Source organism: Brassica napus, chromosome A10 (assembly GCF_020379485.1).
Source record: "Brassica napus cultivar Da-Ae chromosome A10, Da-Ae, whole genome shotgun sequence".
In the NCBI taxonomy this organism is placed as follows: domain Eukaryota; kingdom Viridiplantae; phylum Streptophyta; class Magnoliopsida; order Brassicales; family Brassicaceae; genus Brassica; species Brassica napus.
In genome coordinates, this window is record NC_063443.1 from 14,821,543 (window position 1) to 14,839,805 (window position 18,263).

An 18,263-nucleotide genomic window follows, 5' to 3' on the forward strand; every position below is an offset into this window, starting at 1 on the left:
TCGCTCAAGTTATACTACCGCCAAAGCCTCCTTCCCCCCCGCTAGCAATTGATCAAAACTATAGTTCCTCTGCTACTCTTTGTTACACAGATGGGGCGTGGGATGCAACTTCAAAGATCGGTGGTATGGGATGGTGCTTCAAAGATCACATGGGGTTGACGATGGTACAAGGCGCTAATGCAAAGCGATATGTCGGTTCTGCTTTAATGGCAGAGGCTCTATCTCTTAAAATGGCGTTGGAACTTGCAACTGACTTAGGATTTCAAGACCTAAGATGTTTTTCAGACTCTCGCAGTCTTGTGTCACTGCTCACGACGAACTCTTCTGTCATTGAGCTTCAAGGGATCGTCCACGACATATGCGTGTTGAGTAGTTCTCTTACTTCTATCTCTTTTCATCACATTCCTCGTTTGGAGAATGGTGTAGCTGATGAGCTAGCTAAGTCTGCTCTTCTTTTCTGTATGAATTCCCCTCTCTAGTGGAGTTTTGAACCTTTAGCATAATTAATGAATGAATGTTTGACCAAAAAAAAAAAAAAAGAAAGTTGGTTTAAAAAATGTCCTGAAAGTATCAAATTTTATATAATCCAAACAGACCATAAATAAATGAACACAAGATCTTAATGGATGCAAGCTTAACCAACATTTCCCAACCATTAAAACATGGTGAAAATAGAATCTTTCGTCGAGTCATGGTCATATATGTTAGTTCATGTTTGGTTCATATATATATTTAGTATAAGAATTTTTCCTCATGAATAATTAGTTAATGTTTTGTAATAGGATAACAGTTAATGTAAATGATATAAATAAGCATGTGATGATTTTTCAACAAGCATGTGATGATTTAGATATATAACATATATCTTCATTTATGTGTATATCACTTATGTATTAAAGATTTTTTCAGATTATTTTTATTTTAGTTAAAAATGACTATTTTTTAACCAAAAAAGCATTACAGATTTAATTAATTTTGTTGTACTTAACTATATTATTTGCTCAAGTACTCATCAAAATAGTATACAAATTTTCGATGATCACCTCTTCTAGGCTACTACTGCATTATTTCATCAAATAGTTGTAATTTAGGAGAAAAGAATAATTGAAGTTGCACTCTTAAACAATCTGATAAAATAAAGTGGACAGTTGGGATATGAAGTCAGGCTTATGTGTCTGAAAGTGATTAGATTTTTATTTGCTTTTCGTTATTTTCTTAGTATTTGTGTGTAAATATTGAATGGAAAAGAAGAGAAGAAACATGGCTCCAGCTGTATTCACGTACCCATCCCTCTCTCATTTATATTCTTAATTTTTTGTTTATCCCTTATTTAAAAAAAAAATTGTTATTACTGTATCATTTAGTTATTGACTTCCATTGCATTATTAGTATTTGTTTTCCACCAAACACTATTAACCTACCTCTAAGTTCAATAATTCGACTGCGTGAAGTTAATGCTTATAGAATAGTGAACAACCATTTATTTAAAAGTTTTACTATTCTCACTCGTAACTCAATATGCTCAGAGGAGGATGGGGCTTTTTTAAGCTAAAAACTAGGTATAAATATTAGATCATGTTGGAGCTTATACCACAAATACTGTAACTCTATTTACTACCAACCCAAAAAACTTACACAACAAATATTAGCTTGATATACTGATAACTATATATATATATATATTTATTAGTTAAAACTGTAAATTATCTTTTAAAATGTATAAAAATATTTCAAGATACAAAATATTTGACAGACGAAAATATATTTGAAAATTAAAAATACAGTGTGATGTGATAGAATATGAGTGGGCAGTTTTTAAGTATTATTCAGCCTAAAATGTATATTTGTATACATTATATATATATTAAAATTATAAACATAATTAATAATATGAAAATATTTATAATTAAATTGATGGAAGAAACTCATATCTCTTTTTTGAACAACTCATATCTATATGTTAAATTAAATTATCTATATGACTTATTGTCTAAACAAATTTCGATTTTGACTAGTATATACGGTAAAGAATTTCGATATTAATTTTTTATATTACAGAACATGGTCGAGTTACATATTATGGAGTTTGGACCAATGAAAAGCCAAAATAATTGTTGGACGTGTGACGTAAATTGCATTAAGGCACAAAAATAGAAACACTTAAATTGAGTTTATATTCTCCCCGTCAATTTCGTAGTAGCCAATATCACAATTTTTTTCTTCGGTCTCAGAATATTTTTTACTTACACAGCGAACGAGAGAGAGAAAGAGAAAGAAAGAAGAGAGAAAAGCTTCTCTCTTTGTTTGTGCTCTGTGAAAACCCAAAATCGAATTCTCATCGTAATCATAAAGTCTCTGTCTTTAACCAATTTAAAGTCTCTCTTGATTCTACCATTTTCATTATTCACATTTTTTCCTAACCCCAGCTTGATTAAAAGAAAGAAAGTATTTTTCCTTTTAAAAGGATTTTGAAAGGTCCTAGCTTTCCTTGGGATCTATCAAAGTTTCTTGAAGATAATGCTTTCGGGTTTATACAGGTTTGTATCAGATTCCATAAAGTTTATAGCTTTTTCCTGCTAGGCTTCATTATCATATTCAATTTGAACTCTTTTCACTTGACTTCAATTGCTTTTGGCTTCTTCTCTGATGACACCAGCTTTAATTTTGTTTTGTTAATTTAACGAAGTTCGTCGTGTATTGCTGTTTGGTCTCAAGTAGGTCGACGTGACAGAGATTTAGCTTGAGTTTTCTTTGTTTCTTAGAGATTATTAGCTCAAGACTGATAAAAGAACAACACTAACAATTATCCAGTGAGGACTTGATTCTGGTGCAAGTAATTAGCTCTGTTTTAACCCTGTCTCTGTCTAATTCCGTTAGCTAAAGTTTTCAACTGTGTGTTTCAATTTCTGTTAAAACTGGTTTAGGATGAAACTAACTTTGGTTTAGTCTATTTTGTCTTGGTGTTGGCTTTGTCAGGTTGATTGATCATACCACCATGAGGAAACATCTCTGATTTTTCAAATGGATCCCCAAGCTTTCATCCGTCTTTCAGTTGGCTCACTTGCCTTAAGAAGCCCCAAGTATCTCCTAAACCCTGCTTCAACCTCGGACGAGAAGAAGAACTCATGTTCCCAATGCTCTTGCGAGATAAAACTCAGAGGCTTCCCTGTTCAGACCACATCCATCCCTCTGATGCCTTCCTTAGACGCAGCTCCTGACCATCACAGCGTCTCCACAAGCTTTTATCTCGAAGAGTCTGATTTAAGAGCTCTCCTGACACCTGGATGCTTCTATAACCCCAACGCTCACTTGGAGATTTCGGTTTTCGCCGGTAAAAAGAGTTCTTCTCACTGCGGAGTTGGTGCTAAAAGACAGCAGATTGGGGTGTTTAAGTTGGAGGTAGGTCCTGAATGGGGAGAAGGAAAGCCAGTGATTCTGTTTAATGGATGGATAGGTATTGGAAAGAACAAGAGAGATGGTGGTGCACAGCTTCATCTGAGGGTGAAGCTAGATCCTGATCCTAGATATGTTTTCCAGTTCGAGGATGTTACTACTTTGAGCCCTCAGATAGTTCAGCTTCGTGGCTCGGTTAAGCAACCTATCTTCAGCTGCAAGTTTAGCCGAGACAGGTAACATATTATAATCCTCGTTTGTAATAGCATAATTAACCAGCGTTAAAAAAAAGTTATTTACTGATAAGCTTGTTTTTGATTCTTCAGGGTGTCACAGGTGGATCCGTTGAACGGATACTGGTCAAGTTCAGGGGATGGAACCGAGCTTGGGAGTGAGAGACGAGAGAGAAAAGGCTGGAAAGTGAAGATACATGATCTCTCTGGCTCTGCGGTTGCTGCAGCTTTCATAACAACTCCTTTTGTCCCATCCACTGGCTGTGATTGGGTAGCCAAGTCCAACCCTGGTGCTTGGCATGTGGTCAGGCCTGACCCGTGCCGACCAAACAGCTGGCAGCCGTGGGGAAAGCTCGAAGCCTGGCGGGAACGGGGGATCAGAGACTCTGTCTGCTGCAGGTTCCATATCCTTTCAAACGGGCAAGAAGTTGGAGATGTTTTAATGTCGGAGATACTCATCAGCGCTGAGAAAGGAGGAGAGTTTTTGATCGACATGGATAAACAGATGCTGACTGTTGCAGCTACGCCGATCCCAAGCCCGCAGAGCAGCGGAGACTACTCGGGTTTAGGACAGTGTGTCTCTGGAGGAGGGTTTGTGATGAGCTCGAGAGTGCAAGGGGAAGGGAAAAGCAGTAAGCCGGTTGTGCAGTTGGCTATGAGGCATGTGACTTGTGTTGAAGATGCAGCTATCTTCATGGCGCTTGCTGCTGCTGTTGATCTTAGCATTCTGGCTTGTAAACCTTTCAGGAGGACTAGCCGGAGAAGGTTCCGCCATTACTCTTGGTAGTGATCAAATGAACACTCTCTTTCTTTTCTTACGTGTACAGTTTTTGAATTGAATCCCAAGTCATTGTATTAGGAAGAAACTGAGTTTAAGATTAATAAGTTTAACTCATCTCTGCTTAAGATTAAAGTTTAAACCCTTCTCAGAATCAGACCAGAACCAAGTAAAAGAGTCTTAACAACAATGAAAATGAAAAACAACAACAAAAACGAGGAATAATAATCAAAAGGCTTAAACTAAAAAGCTTGAAGCTGCACTCTCAGTTCTTCTTATCATCATCTCCAGCTTCAATCTTCTTCTTCTTAGCCGTGGCCTGAGAATACAAGAAAGTCCCGAAAATCGCGATAGCTGAACCAAGAGCATTCAGAGGCCTAACAGGGTTCCTAAACACCAAAACCGTGGAGACAATCACCACCACCCTCTTCATCGTGTTCCCAACAGAGAAAGTCAAAGGACTAATCTCATCAAGCGCCTGGTAAGAAGACTGGTTGTACAAATGGTAGAAGACACCAGAGAGCAAAACCCAAGAGTAAAACGTCCACGGTTTCCCAACAGAAGCAATAGCCTTATGGTAGCCTTGAACCCACTGCGACCCTTCAACAAAAACCGCAACAGGAAACAGATAAACCAGAGAGAGTATACTGATACAACCGTAAAGATTCAACCCATCAATCTCTTTAAAACTCTGTAGACTCCTTTTAGAGTAAATGTTCCTCAACACAAACCCAACGTTACTAATCATAGCTCCAGATAAGCCACCCAAGTTAAACGACACTTCAGTAACCGCAGCTAAAGAACAACCCATAACTATCGGTAGAATCGACAACCAAACAGCTAAAGGATACGTGTCTCCCAAGAAAGACGAGAAAATCACAGAGAACACAGGCTCGGCCGATTTAATCACGTGAGTGAATGAAACAGCGACTTTGGAGAAGGAGACGCAAGCAGAGATGTGTCCTACGGTGTGGAACAGCGCGGGTCCGAGGAGAGCGACGATGAACGGCTTGGAGATTTTAGGGCAAGGGTAGAGCTTGAAGGACCATAAGACGAGCATCCAGACGGAGCCGGCGAAGAGCTGGAAGGAAGCGAGGAGCCAGGGGTAAGGGAAGACGTTGAGAGCCTTCTTGTTGAAGATGTTGAAGACGATGTTCTGAAAGTACCAGAGGCCGAAGACTATCCCTAGCTGGAGATTCTTCGCTTTCTTATTCTCCTTCGCCGCCGCTTCCTCGGACGACTCGAACTCTCCTCCGGTGGCGGCGGCGACGGATCTGGATCTTTTGAGGATTGAAAGGAAGGGCTTTTCGCGAATCTGGAGAGTGGGGATCTGTGGGAGGCTTAGTGGGTATTGGCAGCTGAAGGGTTTATCGGCGGCGGCGGCGTGGAGAGGAGAGAAGCGGGTAGGGTTTTGGCGGGTTCGGGTGAGACCCGGGTTTAGGGAAGCTGATAGGTTCAAGGAGATCATATTTGATTAAGCAAGCAAACAGCAATCTACGAACACAGAAACAGAGATAGAGAGATGATAAATGAGACAACTTTTTTGTTTGGCTTTGTACTAAACTAAACGCCAGAGATCCGTTGGGGAGAAAAATACAATTTTTTTTTTTTTGAAAGCTCTGTTCTTGGACTCTGCTTAATATAATAAAATCTGTAGCCATTTTTATTATTCCAATAAAATTTTGAGATTTAGTATTTGACGGCCAAGATTTGATCTTTATAACGGGAGTTTGGTAAATTAGGTTTTTTTTTAGTTTGGAGAGAAAACAAGGACACGTGGTTAGTGTCGGATTCTCGAGGTTCGAGATATCGTCGTTGTCGGAATCGGTGGTGGGAGTATTAATGGCGGCGAAGCAGATGGAAGAGATACAGAAGAAGCTGGGGGAGGCTTAGTTACGCGAGGGCTAATGCTCCTGCTCAGTCTCTCCTCTTCGCTGGGATGGAGCGTTATGCTCTTCTCGAATGGCTCTTTTTCAAGTGAATATCTCTTCCTCTCCACAACTTTATGCATCTTCTTAATATCAATGAGACTAGTACATTTTGGGTTTTGGAGTATATGATCAGAACTTGGACTTGTGTTTGTTGGTTTGGTTTTCACAGTGGAGAAGTTGACACATGGTTCAATGTAGAATTGAGTCTGTTTAAGTTGCTTGATTAGCCTTTGGAATTGAGTTCCTTTTTATGGATGGAGAGTCTCCTGGTGTTGACTTATTGTGCTTCTTTGGGTTATGTTGAAGGTTATTAGGTGATAAATCTCCAAGGAGATGCTGGAGTTCGTGATGAGGAAACTGTTCGTATTCAGTGTAAGCCTTTCCTTCGATCTTGTTGTTGCCCTTTCCATTATTACTTGAGCTTCCTATAGATAGACTATGGTGTTTGCTTCCATTGATTTATTGGTACCATGAAAAATAGTTTGTTTAAGTGAACTTTTTCGTTTTTAGATTTGGCAGAGATAGCAAAGTTTCTGGGGTTCACACCAACAGTAGATATAGAAGCCATTCAAGTACGCATCTTTCTATATCTAAACTTCCTTTACTTTTATTTTGTAAAGTTGAACACTCAACATTGTCTTTTAGGGACATGGAACCTATGAAGATAGAATGGAAATGCTACGCAATATTGTTGATTTAGTGGAGGCAAGCCTCTTCTCGGATAATCCAGAATGGAGGTTGGTATACTATGTCTGATAGCTGTCTTTCATATTCTTGATTCTTTTCTACTACATTCTAGGTTCTTCCTTTGTTAGAGCGTAACTGTTCCCTGCTGATGTGCAAATCCAGTCTATCTATCCACTGTTTCCCCTCCTGTTATCTTCAAGTTATATATCACATTTTGTAGTTATTAGTGATTGTGGGTTATGGATTGCTTCAGAAAATATCAAGATTTAAACTTACTTTTCCAAACCAACATATGTAAGTTTTGCTTCAGAAGTTTGGATTTAGCAGTTATTAGTTATATCCCTTTCTCTTGACTCAATGTTTTCTCCTGTAATCATTGAGTCAAAGTTTATTTGCAGACCAGAGGTTTCAGAACTGGAGACAAAACTCTCGGAACAGGCCAAGATTCTCTCTAATCTTCAGCAAAAAGTTGATGACTTGGCAGCAAAGGTGTGTTTTACTTTTGGTTGCTCCATATTACTTTTTGACTATAAACTGAATGACTCACTAGATCAATACTCTGTTTCATCAGAGTCGAAATATTCATCTGTGATGTTTCCATTCACCCAACCTATATCACTACCTGAAAAATGTTATTAGTTAGCTTCTGGTTCTGATGTAGCCAAGATTTCAAATTTTGAATATTTATCAAGTATTGACTTGTCGTCCAACGAATATTAAACTGTTTTAGTTGAATATATATATTGACATAAGATCTTAGATTGTTTGTTAAACATGTCCTTTGCTTTTAAGCATGCACGCGTACAACCGGGACGAAGAATATGCAGAAGTGGAAACTGAACTAAGGGCTCGTTTAGAATCGTTTCTTGAAACTGCTAGAGCTTTCAACACAATCTACACAAAGGTACTGGTGTTTTCATTCTCTCTCCCTATCAAACCCAGATCAGCTTACAATAGATTTGAAAAAAATATGATAATCAGTATATAACTATTTTTCTCTGTCAATCTATCTTGCTGCCAACCGTTTACTGGAGGGCATGTAATATGCTTCTCGAGGTAACCCCAAACGTCCTTCTCTCTTGATATTTGATCTTATCATCCAAAAGGTGTCTCAGCTTCATGACTTGTGTGTGTTGTTTGGTGACAGTTCCTAGCGAACTTGAAGAACCTAAGAGATTCGCATGCAGCACTTTCGATTGGATCATCAGGAGGAACAGTAGCTGGAGAGCCGTCTTCTGTAACTAGAATTGTGTCCGAGTGTGAATCCGCGTTAACTGTTCTCAATCGAGACCTTGGAATCCTCTCGGCTTCTATTGCTCGTCTGTAAACTTGAAACTAGGTTCTGGTCATCAGTTAATCATACTGTTTTATTAGAGTTCATTTGTTAGGGCTGTGTTGTGTGATCTCAGTAGTTCGAGCTCTCTTTTTCTTATGTGTCGCCCAGTTTGTTTAACCAAATCTAATCAATCTAAAAGCAAAGTTTCTCATGGCTTTTTTGTAAGTTTAGATTTTGATTGGTAAGCTACACAACAGTGATAGGGCAAAGTGCTACAAAGTTGTGAGAGGGCAGAGTGCTACAGAATTAAAGAAGCTCTTGTTTCTACACAATTAAAGAGAGAGAGAGTTTTGTTTCTACACAATCAAAGAGTCTTGTTTGATTCCATAAATAGCCTCCCCCAGCGAATACCATCTAGGCTTTCCCCCAGCGAAGACCTTCAAAAAACAAATCAATATGTACATATGATTCATGCGGATTGAATGAGCAATACAGGAACTTAAACAGTTAACCAATCATGTTTGGTCCTCAAACTAACTGATTCAAGTTCAGAAGAACCAAAGATAGATATGTGTTGCCGTCTTAAAACTTACTTGTACATTATTTGTATTCTTGGCTCCTAAGTCCTAACCAAACTTTTTCGCCTTCTTCAAGCTGCTCAACAACAAAAAGAACACAATGCATAAGAAATAAAAAGACATTATTCACAGAAACACATTATCATCATCGTCTAACAATCTTTACCTCTCATAAATGAGTTGATAGCAAACCGGAGAAAGGCAACGCAGTGCACAGTTCTCTTTTGCTATTGGAGAAGATTTGCATTGCCAACCCCCATAACCCACCGCTTCAAAAAAGTGAGCAAAGAACCGGAAAAAAAAAGAGAGCTAAGAATCTGCTAACTAACTACTTGTAGAAACTTTGAACTTAAAGCTAACAAGTTTAGCCAAACATCATCCTACAAAATGATTTATTATGTCTCAGAACTTAACCAAGAATCAAGCTAAAACCTTTCCCAAACAATAGGAAATAAAACCAAGAACATTCAGTTTTTTTTGTTGTTGTAATTTTGTAAAGTCTCCTCCATTAGTATGAATCAACAACTTTTTCTCAACTGAAACACCCGTGGAACAGAACGCACCTCTCTATATCAGCATAGCATTCTCTCTTCTTCTCCCTGATCTCCACATCCTACAAATTATGTAAAATTTGTGTTGTTATGATTTAAAACGAATCATACAACATTATTGGTTGGACGGTAGATATGTAAAATTTGTGTTGTATGATTTAGTTTGTAGTTTTTGTTATTTTAGATTTATGTTATTTTGCTGTAGAAAAATACTAGATTTTTTAACACTAAAGACTCATTAAATAATTTAAAAACTTGATTTTGATAACTAATGTTGTAGTGTTTAACTTTTAAAATAAAAATATTTCATGATTGGTTAGGATTAGTAATTTAATTAAAAAAATAAACTTAAGGAACAAAGGTAAATCTCAACCAATCATCATCACTATTTTTTTCTGTTAACAATTAATGTTTAAGGCGAGGCTTAGCTATTCGGCTAAGAAATATCGACAAATAGTATGGTTTCAGGATTTCTAATAAAATCAAATATATGAGTATATATCCGCCTGATTAAACAACATCAATTTCATTTCCTATAGAAATTGAATCATTGCTCAACATATGTGATCATCATGACTTATTCAATGTTAATCATTACTATTAGGATGTGAACTATTCTTTTGGTGATTTTCACCTTAAAATCTAAGAAATAGCTTAACTAAATATCTTGAATATGAAAAAAAGAATTTTCTTAAATAGCCCATCCATACTTACTCAATGATTATCAATGTGATTATATGTATCTCAAAGTTTTGAATTATTTATGTTTCAAAATGTTACTGAAAGAAAGATGTCAAGATAGAAAAGAAAGCTTAACAAAAAAAAAATTCTAATCGACAAAATCTAAATTTATCAAAAACGTGAAAATGAAAAATTAGGAAGATAACACATGTTAACCAAAATTACAACTTATAAAATATGTCATTTCATTGAAAATTTTAGAGTAATCTTTTATAGAATGTCAAACAAAAAGGATGAGAAAATCTCAAAAACATACATATTACACACATGTTATCTGGAAAACCACATATCATATTATAGACACTTATCACTGTAGACTTTTTCACTTTCATTTGCAATTGTGTGTTCCTTGTAGAGAAGTCATCAAAGACTTTATATGATATTTATCGGGTGTGTTGTATGCACTATTTTTAAGTACCATTTTATGTAGTCATTATTTGCATATCACAAGTGTTATTAATCCAGCAATTGGTTGCATCAGATGTTCAGTCATTTTATTCAAGAAAATTAAATAAATACGAAGTGATATTTAAATTTGGAAATTACAATGGATATTTAGCAAAAACAAAAAAGATTTACAACTGAAAAACTCATTGTCATCATAAAATAATAACTGGAAATCTCTCTTAGTTTTAAAACATTCCAACGAACATTGTATTAATAAGGTTATATGACTTTGATACTAAACTTAAGAGTTGAAAAAAAATGAGTTTTTTTTCCACCAGTTTAATCAATAGTCGTAATTTAGCAAAGTGATTCACATATACCTATTCAAACATAGACCACTAAGATAATATTTTGGTCAGAAATTTACTGCACAAATAATGCAATAACATGATTATGTATTTTACAATGTCATAAACTATATTCAAGTAAACAAATTCTTGTAATTGATTGTCAGTAGAGCTAGTATATCTAGTGGAATAATAATGATCCTGCAACTTTACAAATTCCATTTCTCTCTTAACACCTGAAAAAAATATTTCAGAGGAAAAAATATCGATTTTTTTGGTCTAATCTTTGATCATATGATCGATTTTATCTTCCGATTTGTCAGATTTTAGTTCTTGTTTATGATGTGTCTTGTGAAATATCAGAAAGTTTCTATGTGAAGCGGACACAAATCAATTTACCGTTTTTCTCTATTTAGGTTTTTATTTTATATTTGTTTTTGTTGGGCTTCACTTTTTATATCCGATACCAATTGTCTTATCTTTTGGATAATTTGGTTGTCAAAAAATCAAATTCACAAATAGGTTCTACAAAGAATCAATTTAAACTATTACCTTAAGATGAAGATTCTCTAGATTGCTCATGATCATAAATCAATGCGAGAGAAACATATCATTCTCAAGATAGACTTTTATATATTAATAGTGTTGTTGCATTCCAGTTCTATTAATAATTTTATTTTTAAAAAAATTACGTTCTTTTACAATTCAAGCCTCGTTTACTCACAGCGTAATCGACTCCCTATTAATTGATTAACTGATGATTAGTTCTAAATTTTTTTAAACACGTGTTAATGGACTCATTTTTAAGGGAGGAACCATTGTGGCTAACGGGATAACAAATGTCAGGTTTTTTTAAGAGATGTAAAAAATGTCAGGTTATTTTTTTTTGAAAAAAATGACAGGGATACACATTAATTTCTTTTATTAGATATACTTTTATAGAAAAAGTGGAGATCATGTATTAGATATAAGACATCATGAACTTTCGTCGCATCTTGGTTGATAGCACGATAACCATACGTATATAAACCATGTAGTCTTATTATATAAGATAATATAATATTTTCTTACGTGGAATATGATATACTACCACAATCCCATACTTAAAAAACAGGAAGAGCTATATTCCCCAAATAAATATGTTTGTATCTCACCTTTAATATAGCCTAAAAGTCTCTTTAACAACTTCACAATGACACTACTATAATAAAATAAAAAAATCATAGTAATTTAGCGAATAAAGGAAAATAAATAGATATATAAAAACACTAACAAACCCTCTTTTAGCGGTCTTTCCTATTTTCTGTTACATCCAATTGTCCCGAGAAAGAAAACAAGGAAAGAGAAAGACAAAAAACATAATCTAATTCAAGAACATACACAAAGAAGAAGAAAGAAGAAAACACGATCTCTAGGTCTTGTTCATCCGTGTTTCAGATCTAGTGGTCGGGAATTCGAATGGATCAAAGAACAGGTGATCCAAGAATATACATCGTCACTCTTCTCTTTCTTTCATGCATCCTCACAGGAGGAGTCCTTCTCGGGCTTTACCTCGTCCAACATGATCCAAATCCTCTGTTTCTACAAGCGGGTATGTTCTTCGTTGGCATCCCTTGGTTCTTCTGGTTCTTGGCTTACATCTACTCTTGTCTCCTCAAGCCTTGCATCCTCTCCATAAGCCAAAGAGTTTCCAGATTCGATCCGGAGAAAGGCCAGGAGGAGGAGGAGGAGAAGAACAATAGAAGCATCACGGAAATCGCCATGTCGGATTCACATCCCGTGGCTGCGGTGGAGCTGGGGAATTCGCCGAGGGATGGTGAGAAGCACGTGCAGTTCGGGAATGTGGTAGTTCTTGGAGATGAAGGAGGAGTAAAAGCAGCAGAAGAGGATCTAAATGAGAGAAGTACTAATAAACTGATTCCGGATCATATGAGAATGGGAGACGAAGGTAATCAAGAACATCATGATGAGAGTGGCGTTGATAAGGATTGCGATAGAACTCCTTTGAGATTATCCGTGGGGAACAGATGATTTGATACTGAATGATCAGGAACTGATCGTCTTTTTGGGTTGTTAACTATGGTTTGAACAAAGAGGAAAGACTTTGAAAAAGCTGAACCCTAATAGACGTGTGAGACAAGGAACATTGTTTTTGAGTATGAACTTAAATAACATGTGAAAGTCCATAGAAGATTTTGTTTTGTTTTAGCTTTCTTTCTATTGTTCTTCTGGTTTTGGATGAATTCGGAAAATAATCAATAACAAAAAAAAACATCTTCTCCAATGTCAAAACCCTAATAGACGTGTGAGACAAGGAACATCGTAGTTTTGAGTATGAACTAAAAAATACCATGTCAAAGTCTATAGAATAATTTGATTTGTTGTAGCTTTATTTGAATTGTTCTCATGGTTTTGGATTAATTGAGAAAATAATCATTAACAAAAACAAAACATCTTCTCCAATGTCAGAAAGAAAGCAACAACAAACATCTTTGAGGAAGAAAGGGGGAAACAAATATGAGAAGGCCATGGAGATATGGTTTGGAAGTAGATAATCTTCTAATTTTCTTCTTAAAAACAATTCCATAGGGGTTTCTTTTTGTACAAAAATAGCATTAGGTTGTACAAAGGTTTTTTGAAGTGAATAAAATTTAAAATTCTTTCAAAAAAAGAAAGAGAGCAACAACAAGAACAGAACAAAGTGTCTTATCTTAAGTTATTTATTTATTTGTAGTGATGATGAATCTTCTTCTTCTTGCTCTTCTTGACATCACAGGTGCAAGCATCATCCGAAGAAGAAGTAGTCAAGCAACCAAACTTCCTCTTCACTTGTCTCCACACACTTACCTTCTTCGCCTTCTTCCAACGATGAACAACGCATTCATGACTCTCAATCTCCATCCCCAACAGCTTCTCACTCATCTTCTCAGTCTCATCCTCATCACTCCAAACCCCAATCTCTTCTTCTTCATCTACTTTCTCTTCTCCTCCCTTAATCTCTTTCGCCACTGTATCCCTTATCTGAAGCTGAGAAGCAAAGAAAACCTGAACAACAACCCTAAGAGGAAGCCTCTGGTTCTTTGCAGCTTCCTCACATCCTTGCCTAGAAAGTTTCTTACAGTCAAGAACCTTACAAGCTTCCATCTTCTCAGACTCAGTCAAGTATCCATGCCTCTCCAAGAAAACATCAACCGCTCTGTAAATCCCATCTGAGTACCTCAAAACACCGAGCGAAATCGCCGCCGTGATTTCCCCTAACGCCACAAACGCCTCCAGCTTCAAAGAAGCATCCTCACTCGCAGCTAAGAGGAGAAACTCCTCCAAGAGCTTCGCTACTTTGACGAAAAGAGAAACGTCTTCTTCTTCGTTGGTGTAGTTAGAGTAAAAGCTAGTGACAACAGTTCTAACGAGCTGGATGTCTTTCTCACCGTATCCTTGCGTTAGAATCTTGAGATCCGTTGGTTTAGCCATGTCGAGCTGTTTGCTGACTCTGATCCCAAACCCATTTCGACATTCAGAGCTAGCTTCTAACGAGATGGAATGTTTTAGCGTCTTGAACAAGAACTCGCAAGAGATGAGCCCTCTCTTGTGAGGCAAAAGCCTCTCAACAGCTTCAACAACTTCTCTTTTCTTGCCTGACACGCTATCTTCCGCGTCCAAAACCCATTTCTTCGCGTACTTGCAGATTGAAGTAACAATGTATTCAACAGGAATGCTGCGTGATTCCATTGCTCGGATCATCAAAGGCTCGTAAAACCGAAGCGGGAGAGTGATCAAGTCTTCAGACTTCCAGTCGTTATCAAACAGTCTTCTCCTAGGGTTAGGTCTATACTCGCTTGTTGTTTTCTCTCTATTCTTGATCGGTTCACCGAGGAGTCTTGGATCGTAGGAAGCTTTTTCGATGAGGGAGTCGAAGAAGAGATCCACGAGTTCGAAATCCGCTAGCTTGTCGAGACTCTTCTCCCCCGAACGAAGAGCGTTTACTGTCTCGTTCCAGCTGGGTAGAACTCTTGTTTCCAAGAAACTAGATGCCTTCCCCAGCAAGTTATCAGTGCTGTGTTCTTCTTTCATCCCCAAGTAATAAGAAATGCAGAGAACGGATATGATGTTATCAGAGGAAAGGTTCACTTTGTAGCCGTAGCAGAATTTAGCAACGAGCTTGAAGGTTTCTGGATCAGCTTCTATATCTTGTAGGATACAGGGAAGCTCATCGATCTTGTTTCTCTCCAGTAATGAGCTCACTATCGCTGATCTCTTTGCTATAGTTTCCTATACACAACAAAAAAACTGAAAATCTAGAAAACAATCTCTCTTTTGATAAATCTAATGGAAAATAGAAAGAAACATACTTTGCAGAGATGAAATGGAACATCCTTAACGTTGATATGAAGCTCTGACTTCGAGTTTCTTCAAGGAAAATGAATATAGTTTAGACTTTTATGTGTTTAAATCAGGAATGATGATACTAATATGAAATAGAACAGATGAAGAAACCTTACCTGGTTTCAAGATCTGACATCTTTTCTTGAAGGAGTGTGTGTTTATGAGTTGGTCTTTGTCTTAGGCTTCAACAACACAAAGTACTTGGTTTCATCATGTGTTCTGCAACAACGGAAGGTAAAAGCAGAGAAGTATGGGGTCAAAACACAAATAATTCAAAAACAGAATCAAGAGACTTCCGGAGATATAGGAATCAAGTTAAGATGTTTGTTACAAATTTAAATTTTTTTTAAAAAGCAAAAAAATAATGACTCAAATCTTATCATCAAATGAATTTACATATGTGCAGTAACAAAATACATATTATGTAAATCTGTAATCTTTATTATCATCATCATATATGAACATGTCATAAAAAAGGTCTTATACACAGAGAAGTGTGAGTCTACAACACTATTCCAACTTCAAAAACTCGTAACAGAGTAATGACAAACGCAACTACAATGACTTAAGAACTCATGATGGTGTTGTTGAATGGTTTTGAGTGTGACCAGAGACATCAGCAGCACCTAAAGACAAAAATCCTTATCAAAAACTTGTTCCAGGACCAAAACAGAAGATGCGAAGAGACGAAACTAAAAGAAGTGATTTACCTCTCTCAAGAAGCAGCTTAGAGCCAGAGTACGAGAATAACTGAACAGCATTTGTATAGCTTAGTTCCGCGAGTTCTTCGTTCTTCATGTCCAACAACCTTGCTACATACTCAAGTACCTGTAACCGCAATTGATTATGGTCTTAAACATTCCATGGATATATGAAAAAGAAGACTGGTTTAAGCAGTGATGAATCAATAACAAACATACGGTATGAATATTAGCAGGGTGATTAAGTGTTTCCTTCGGCAACTTCATCGAACCACCACTGGAAGCATTAGACTCAAGATCCTGAGATGAGTTTCCTTCTTCAGGCAGCAGCGAAGGATCTCCTTCTACAAAGTAGAGAGTCCCTGACTCCGACTTTGGTAATGCATCAGGTGAATCAGTCTCCAATAAGATCCTATCAGAAGGAACCTACCAAGAAGAACTGAAATCAAGATTCCTCTCCATTCCATCTAAAAAACTGTAGTTTGTGCGTAAACAAATATAGAAATCTTACTGCTTTCAACATCTTCTTGGCTTTCTTCTCACTCATGGACATGAGAAAACCAGAGAAGGAGAAGTATGCACCCAGCTTAGCAAACTCAGGAACCATCTCAGCTGAGCCCAAATACGAGTGAAGGATGAGTCCAGCAGGAAAAGGCCCCACAGATCTGCGTATCACGAGATAACATCACACTATTGCTTTGGTACACACAACAGGAAGTAAAAGAGCATACTTTGTTATCTCAAGTAGATCCCCAAATGCACGGACACAGTGAATTGACGCAGGTTTATTCAGTTCCTTTGCAAGTTCAAGCTGTTGACGAAACACTCCAACCTGAACTTGCATCAAAAGCTATCGATCAAAAACGAACACAAAACTATATAAAAGCACAAAGGTTTCATCTTTCTCAATCATAAAACCTGATCTGAGAAATCAATCTCCCTTCCCTTAGACCCTTTGTCCAAACCAATCTGTAAAGACAAAAAAAAAGTAATCAGCTTCAACCAACAACAATCATGGATTCTACGAATAGGTTTGCGTTCAAAACAAAAGAGACGAGAGACACACTTCTCCAACAGCAGCACTAGGAGTGGTCTCAAACAAGCTCTTCAACGTCTCAAACCACTGAGGACTCCTCTCTGCTACATACCTGAACTCAAACACTCACAACAACCTTTAAAGTCTGAAACTTTAACAGTAACTGAATGTATATATTATATAGACAGAGTTCGTACCATGGATGGATACCAAAGCAGGGAACAACAGAAGGGTACTTCACTCCCATCTCTTTGACCAAGTTCCAATCTTTCTACACCAAAATCAAACGAAACCCAAATTCAATTCAAACTATCTTAAAATGTAAATGCTATAACTTTGGCAATCTCTGACAAAATCAAACCTCGGAGACTCCATTGACGGCGAAGGCAGAGACGCCAGAAGCTACAGCGGAGGAGATGAGCTGAGGAGCTTTGCTGATAATCCTGGGGTCTTGAAGGTGACAGTGCGCGTCGAACAGTTTCATCTTCTCAGAACCGCTTCGTAAATGTGTCTTCTGTGTTTTTTTTTTTTTTTTTTTTGTTCAAAAATGTGTTCTCCTCCCAAACTACAGTTTCTGTTTTTTTCTCCTTTTTTCCTTCTACCCCATATTTTTGTATAAATTCTACATTGACCCCATTACTATATAATTGATAAAATAACTCCGTTATTACAGTATTTGTTATCGTCTCATTTGAGTGACCAATCAGAGTGTGCTTTTCTGGTTTAGCTTGTGTGGTAAAACAAAAGAAAATTCCTGCATAGTCTATATACCTAGTTAACCTTAATTTCACTTGGGCAACACATTGTTAAGGATATAAATTATTCAATATCTCTATTTGATATAAACTTTCTCAAGAAAATAACATTTTGTTAAAGAAGATGAATGTCTTCTCCGTTTCATCCAAAAAATAATGCCTTCTCAGTTCTCTCTGTCGAGAGTATGAAGCTGGTCAATCCACGTGGTGCATCAGTGTCCTAAATTTAGACATGAGGCAACATATGGAAATGCCTAGTCATGTTTGGAAATGGATAGACTTATCGTGTTGTCACGCTATAAACTAATTAAAACAAAAGTAGTGATTGTAATAATCTTATATAAATCGATGAACAACAAGTCAAAGAACGTTCGGTTAGAAGATGAAAAAGTAAAGCCAACAAAGTCATTCATTAACACTTGTAGCCCCAAGAAAACACCGCAACTCTTCCCATACTACTAATGAGCGTTACAACAAGATTTAAAA

The 18,263-nt window shown here is 36.9% G+C and overlaps 5 protein-coding genes and 1 pseudogene across 7 annotated transcripts; 3 read left to right on the top strand and 3 right to left on the bottom strand.

The window, feature by feature from the left end:
- Positions 1 to 2,198: 2,198 nt before the first annotated feature.
- BNAA10G17090D lies at positions 2,199 to 4,521 on the top strand. 3 transcript variants are annotated; one of them, XM_013827651.3, is made up of 3 exons: positions 2,199 to 2,537; positions 2,977 to 3,629; positions 3,720 to 4,521. In XM_013827651.3, the coding sequence occupies exons 2-3, from the start codon at positions 3,022 to 3,024 to the stop codon at positions 4,411 to 4,413; spliced, it is 1,302 nt and encodes a 433-aa protein (XP_013683105.2). In that variant the 5' UTR covers positions 2,199 to 2,537; positions 2,977 to 3,021; the 3' UTR covers positions 4,414 to 4,521. The 3 variants fall into 3 exon arrangements, with proteins under 3 accessions (XP_013683105.2, XP_022549169.2, XP_048598185.1); XM_022693448.2 differs by having other exon boundaries at positions 2,209 to 2,537; positions 2,947 to 3,629; XM_048742228.1 differs by lacking the exon at positions 2,199 to 2,537 and adding an exon at positions 2,549 to 2,833.
- Positions 4,522 to 4,528: 7 nt separating this feature from the next.
- On the bottom strand, positions 4,529 to 6,010 carry LOC106387740 (xylulose 5-phosphate/phosphate translocator, chloroplastic). Its single transcript, XM_013827652.3, has one exon. It carries the CDS (start codon positions 5,870 to 5,872, stop codon positions 4,670 to 4,672), a length of 1,203 nt encoding a protein of 400 aa, XP_013683106.2. The 5' UTR covers positions 5,873 to 6,010; the 3' UTR covers positions 4,529 to 4,669.
- A 205-nt stretch (positions 6,011 to 6,215) lies between these two features.
- Positions 6,216 to 7,927, top strand: LOC106387741 (annotated as a pseudogene).
- Positions 7,928 to 12,290: 4,363 nt separating this feature from the next.
- Positions 12,291 to 13,172, top strand: BNAA10G17140D. Its single transcript, XM_013826847.3, has one exon. It carries the CDS (start codon positions 12,361 to 12,363, stop codon positions 12,931 to 12,933), a length of 573 nt encoding a protein of 190 aa, XP_013682301.2. The 5' UTR covers positions 12,291 to 12,360; the 3' UTR covers positions 12,934 to 13,172.
- A 446-nt stretch (positions 13,173 to 13,618) lies between these two features.
- LOC106387737 (BTB/POZ domain-containing protein At5g17580) lies at positions 13,619 to 15,320 on the bottom strand. Its single transcript, XM_048742229.1, has 2 exons — positions 15,252 to 15,320; positions 13,619 to 15,171 (listed from the first exon to the last, which is right to left on the bottom strand). Exon 2 carries the CDS (start codon positions 14,971 to 14,973, stop codon positions 13,627 to 13,629), a length of 1,347 nt encoding a protein of 448 aa, XP_048598186.1. The 5' UTR covers positions 14,974 to 15,171; positions 15,252 to 15,320; the 3' UTR covers positions 13,619 to 13,626.
- Positions 15,321 to 15,630: 310 nt separating this feature from the next.
- On the bottom strand, positions 15,631 to 17,537 carry BNAA10G17160D (uncharacterized metal-dependent hydrolase YabD). The gene is made up of 9 exons (XM_013827648.3): positions 17,384 to 17,537; positions 17,220 to 17,293; positions 17,053 to 17,134; positions 16,905 to 16,955; positions 16,718 to 16,818; positions 16,498 to 16,651; positions 16,206 to 16,412; positions 15,996 to 16,113; positions 15,631 to 15,911 (listed from the first exon to the last, which is right to left on the bottom strand). The coding sequence occupies exons 1-9, from the start codon at positions 17,504 to 17,506 to the stop codon at positions 15,859 to 15,861; spliced, it is 963 nt and encodes a 320-aa protein (XP_013683102.2). The 5' UTR covers positions 17,507 to 17,537; the 3' UTR covers positions 15,631 to 15,858.
- Positions 17,538 to 18,263: the final 726 nt, after the last annotated feature.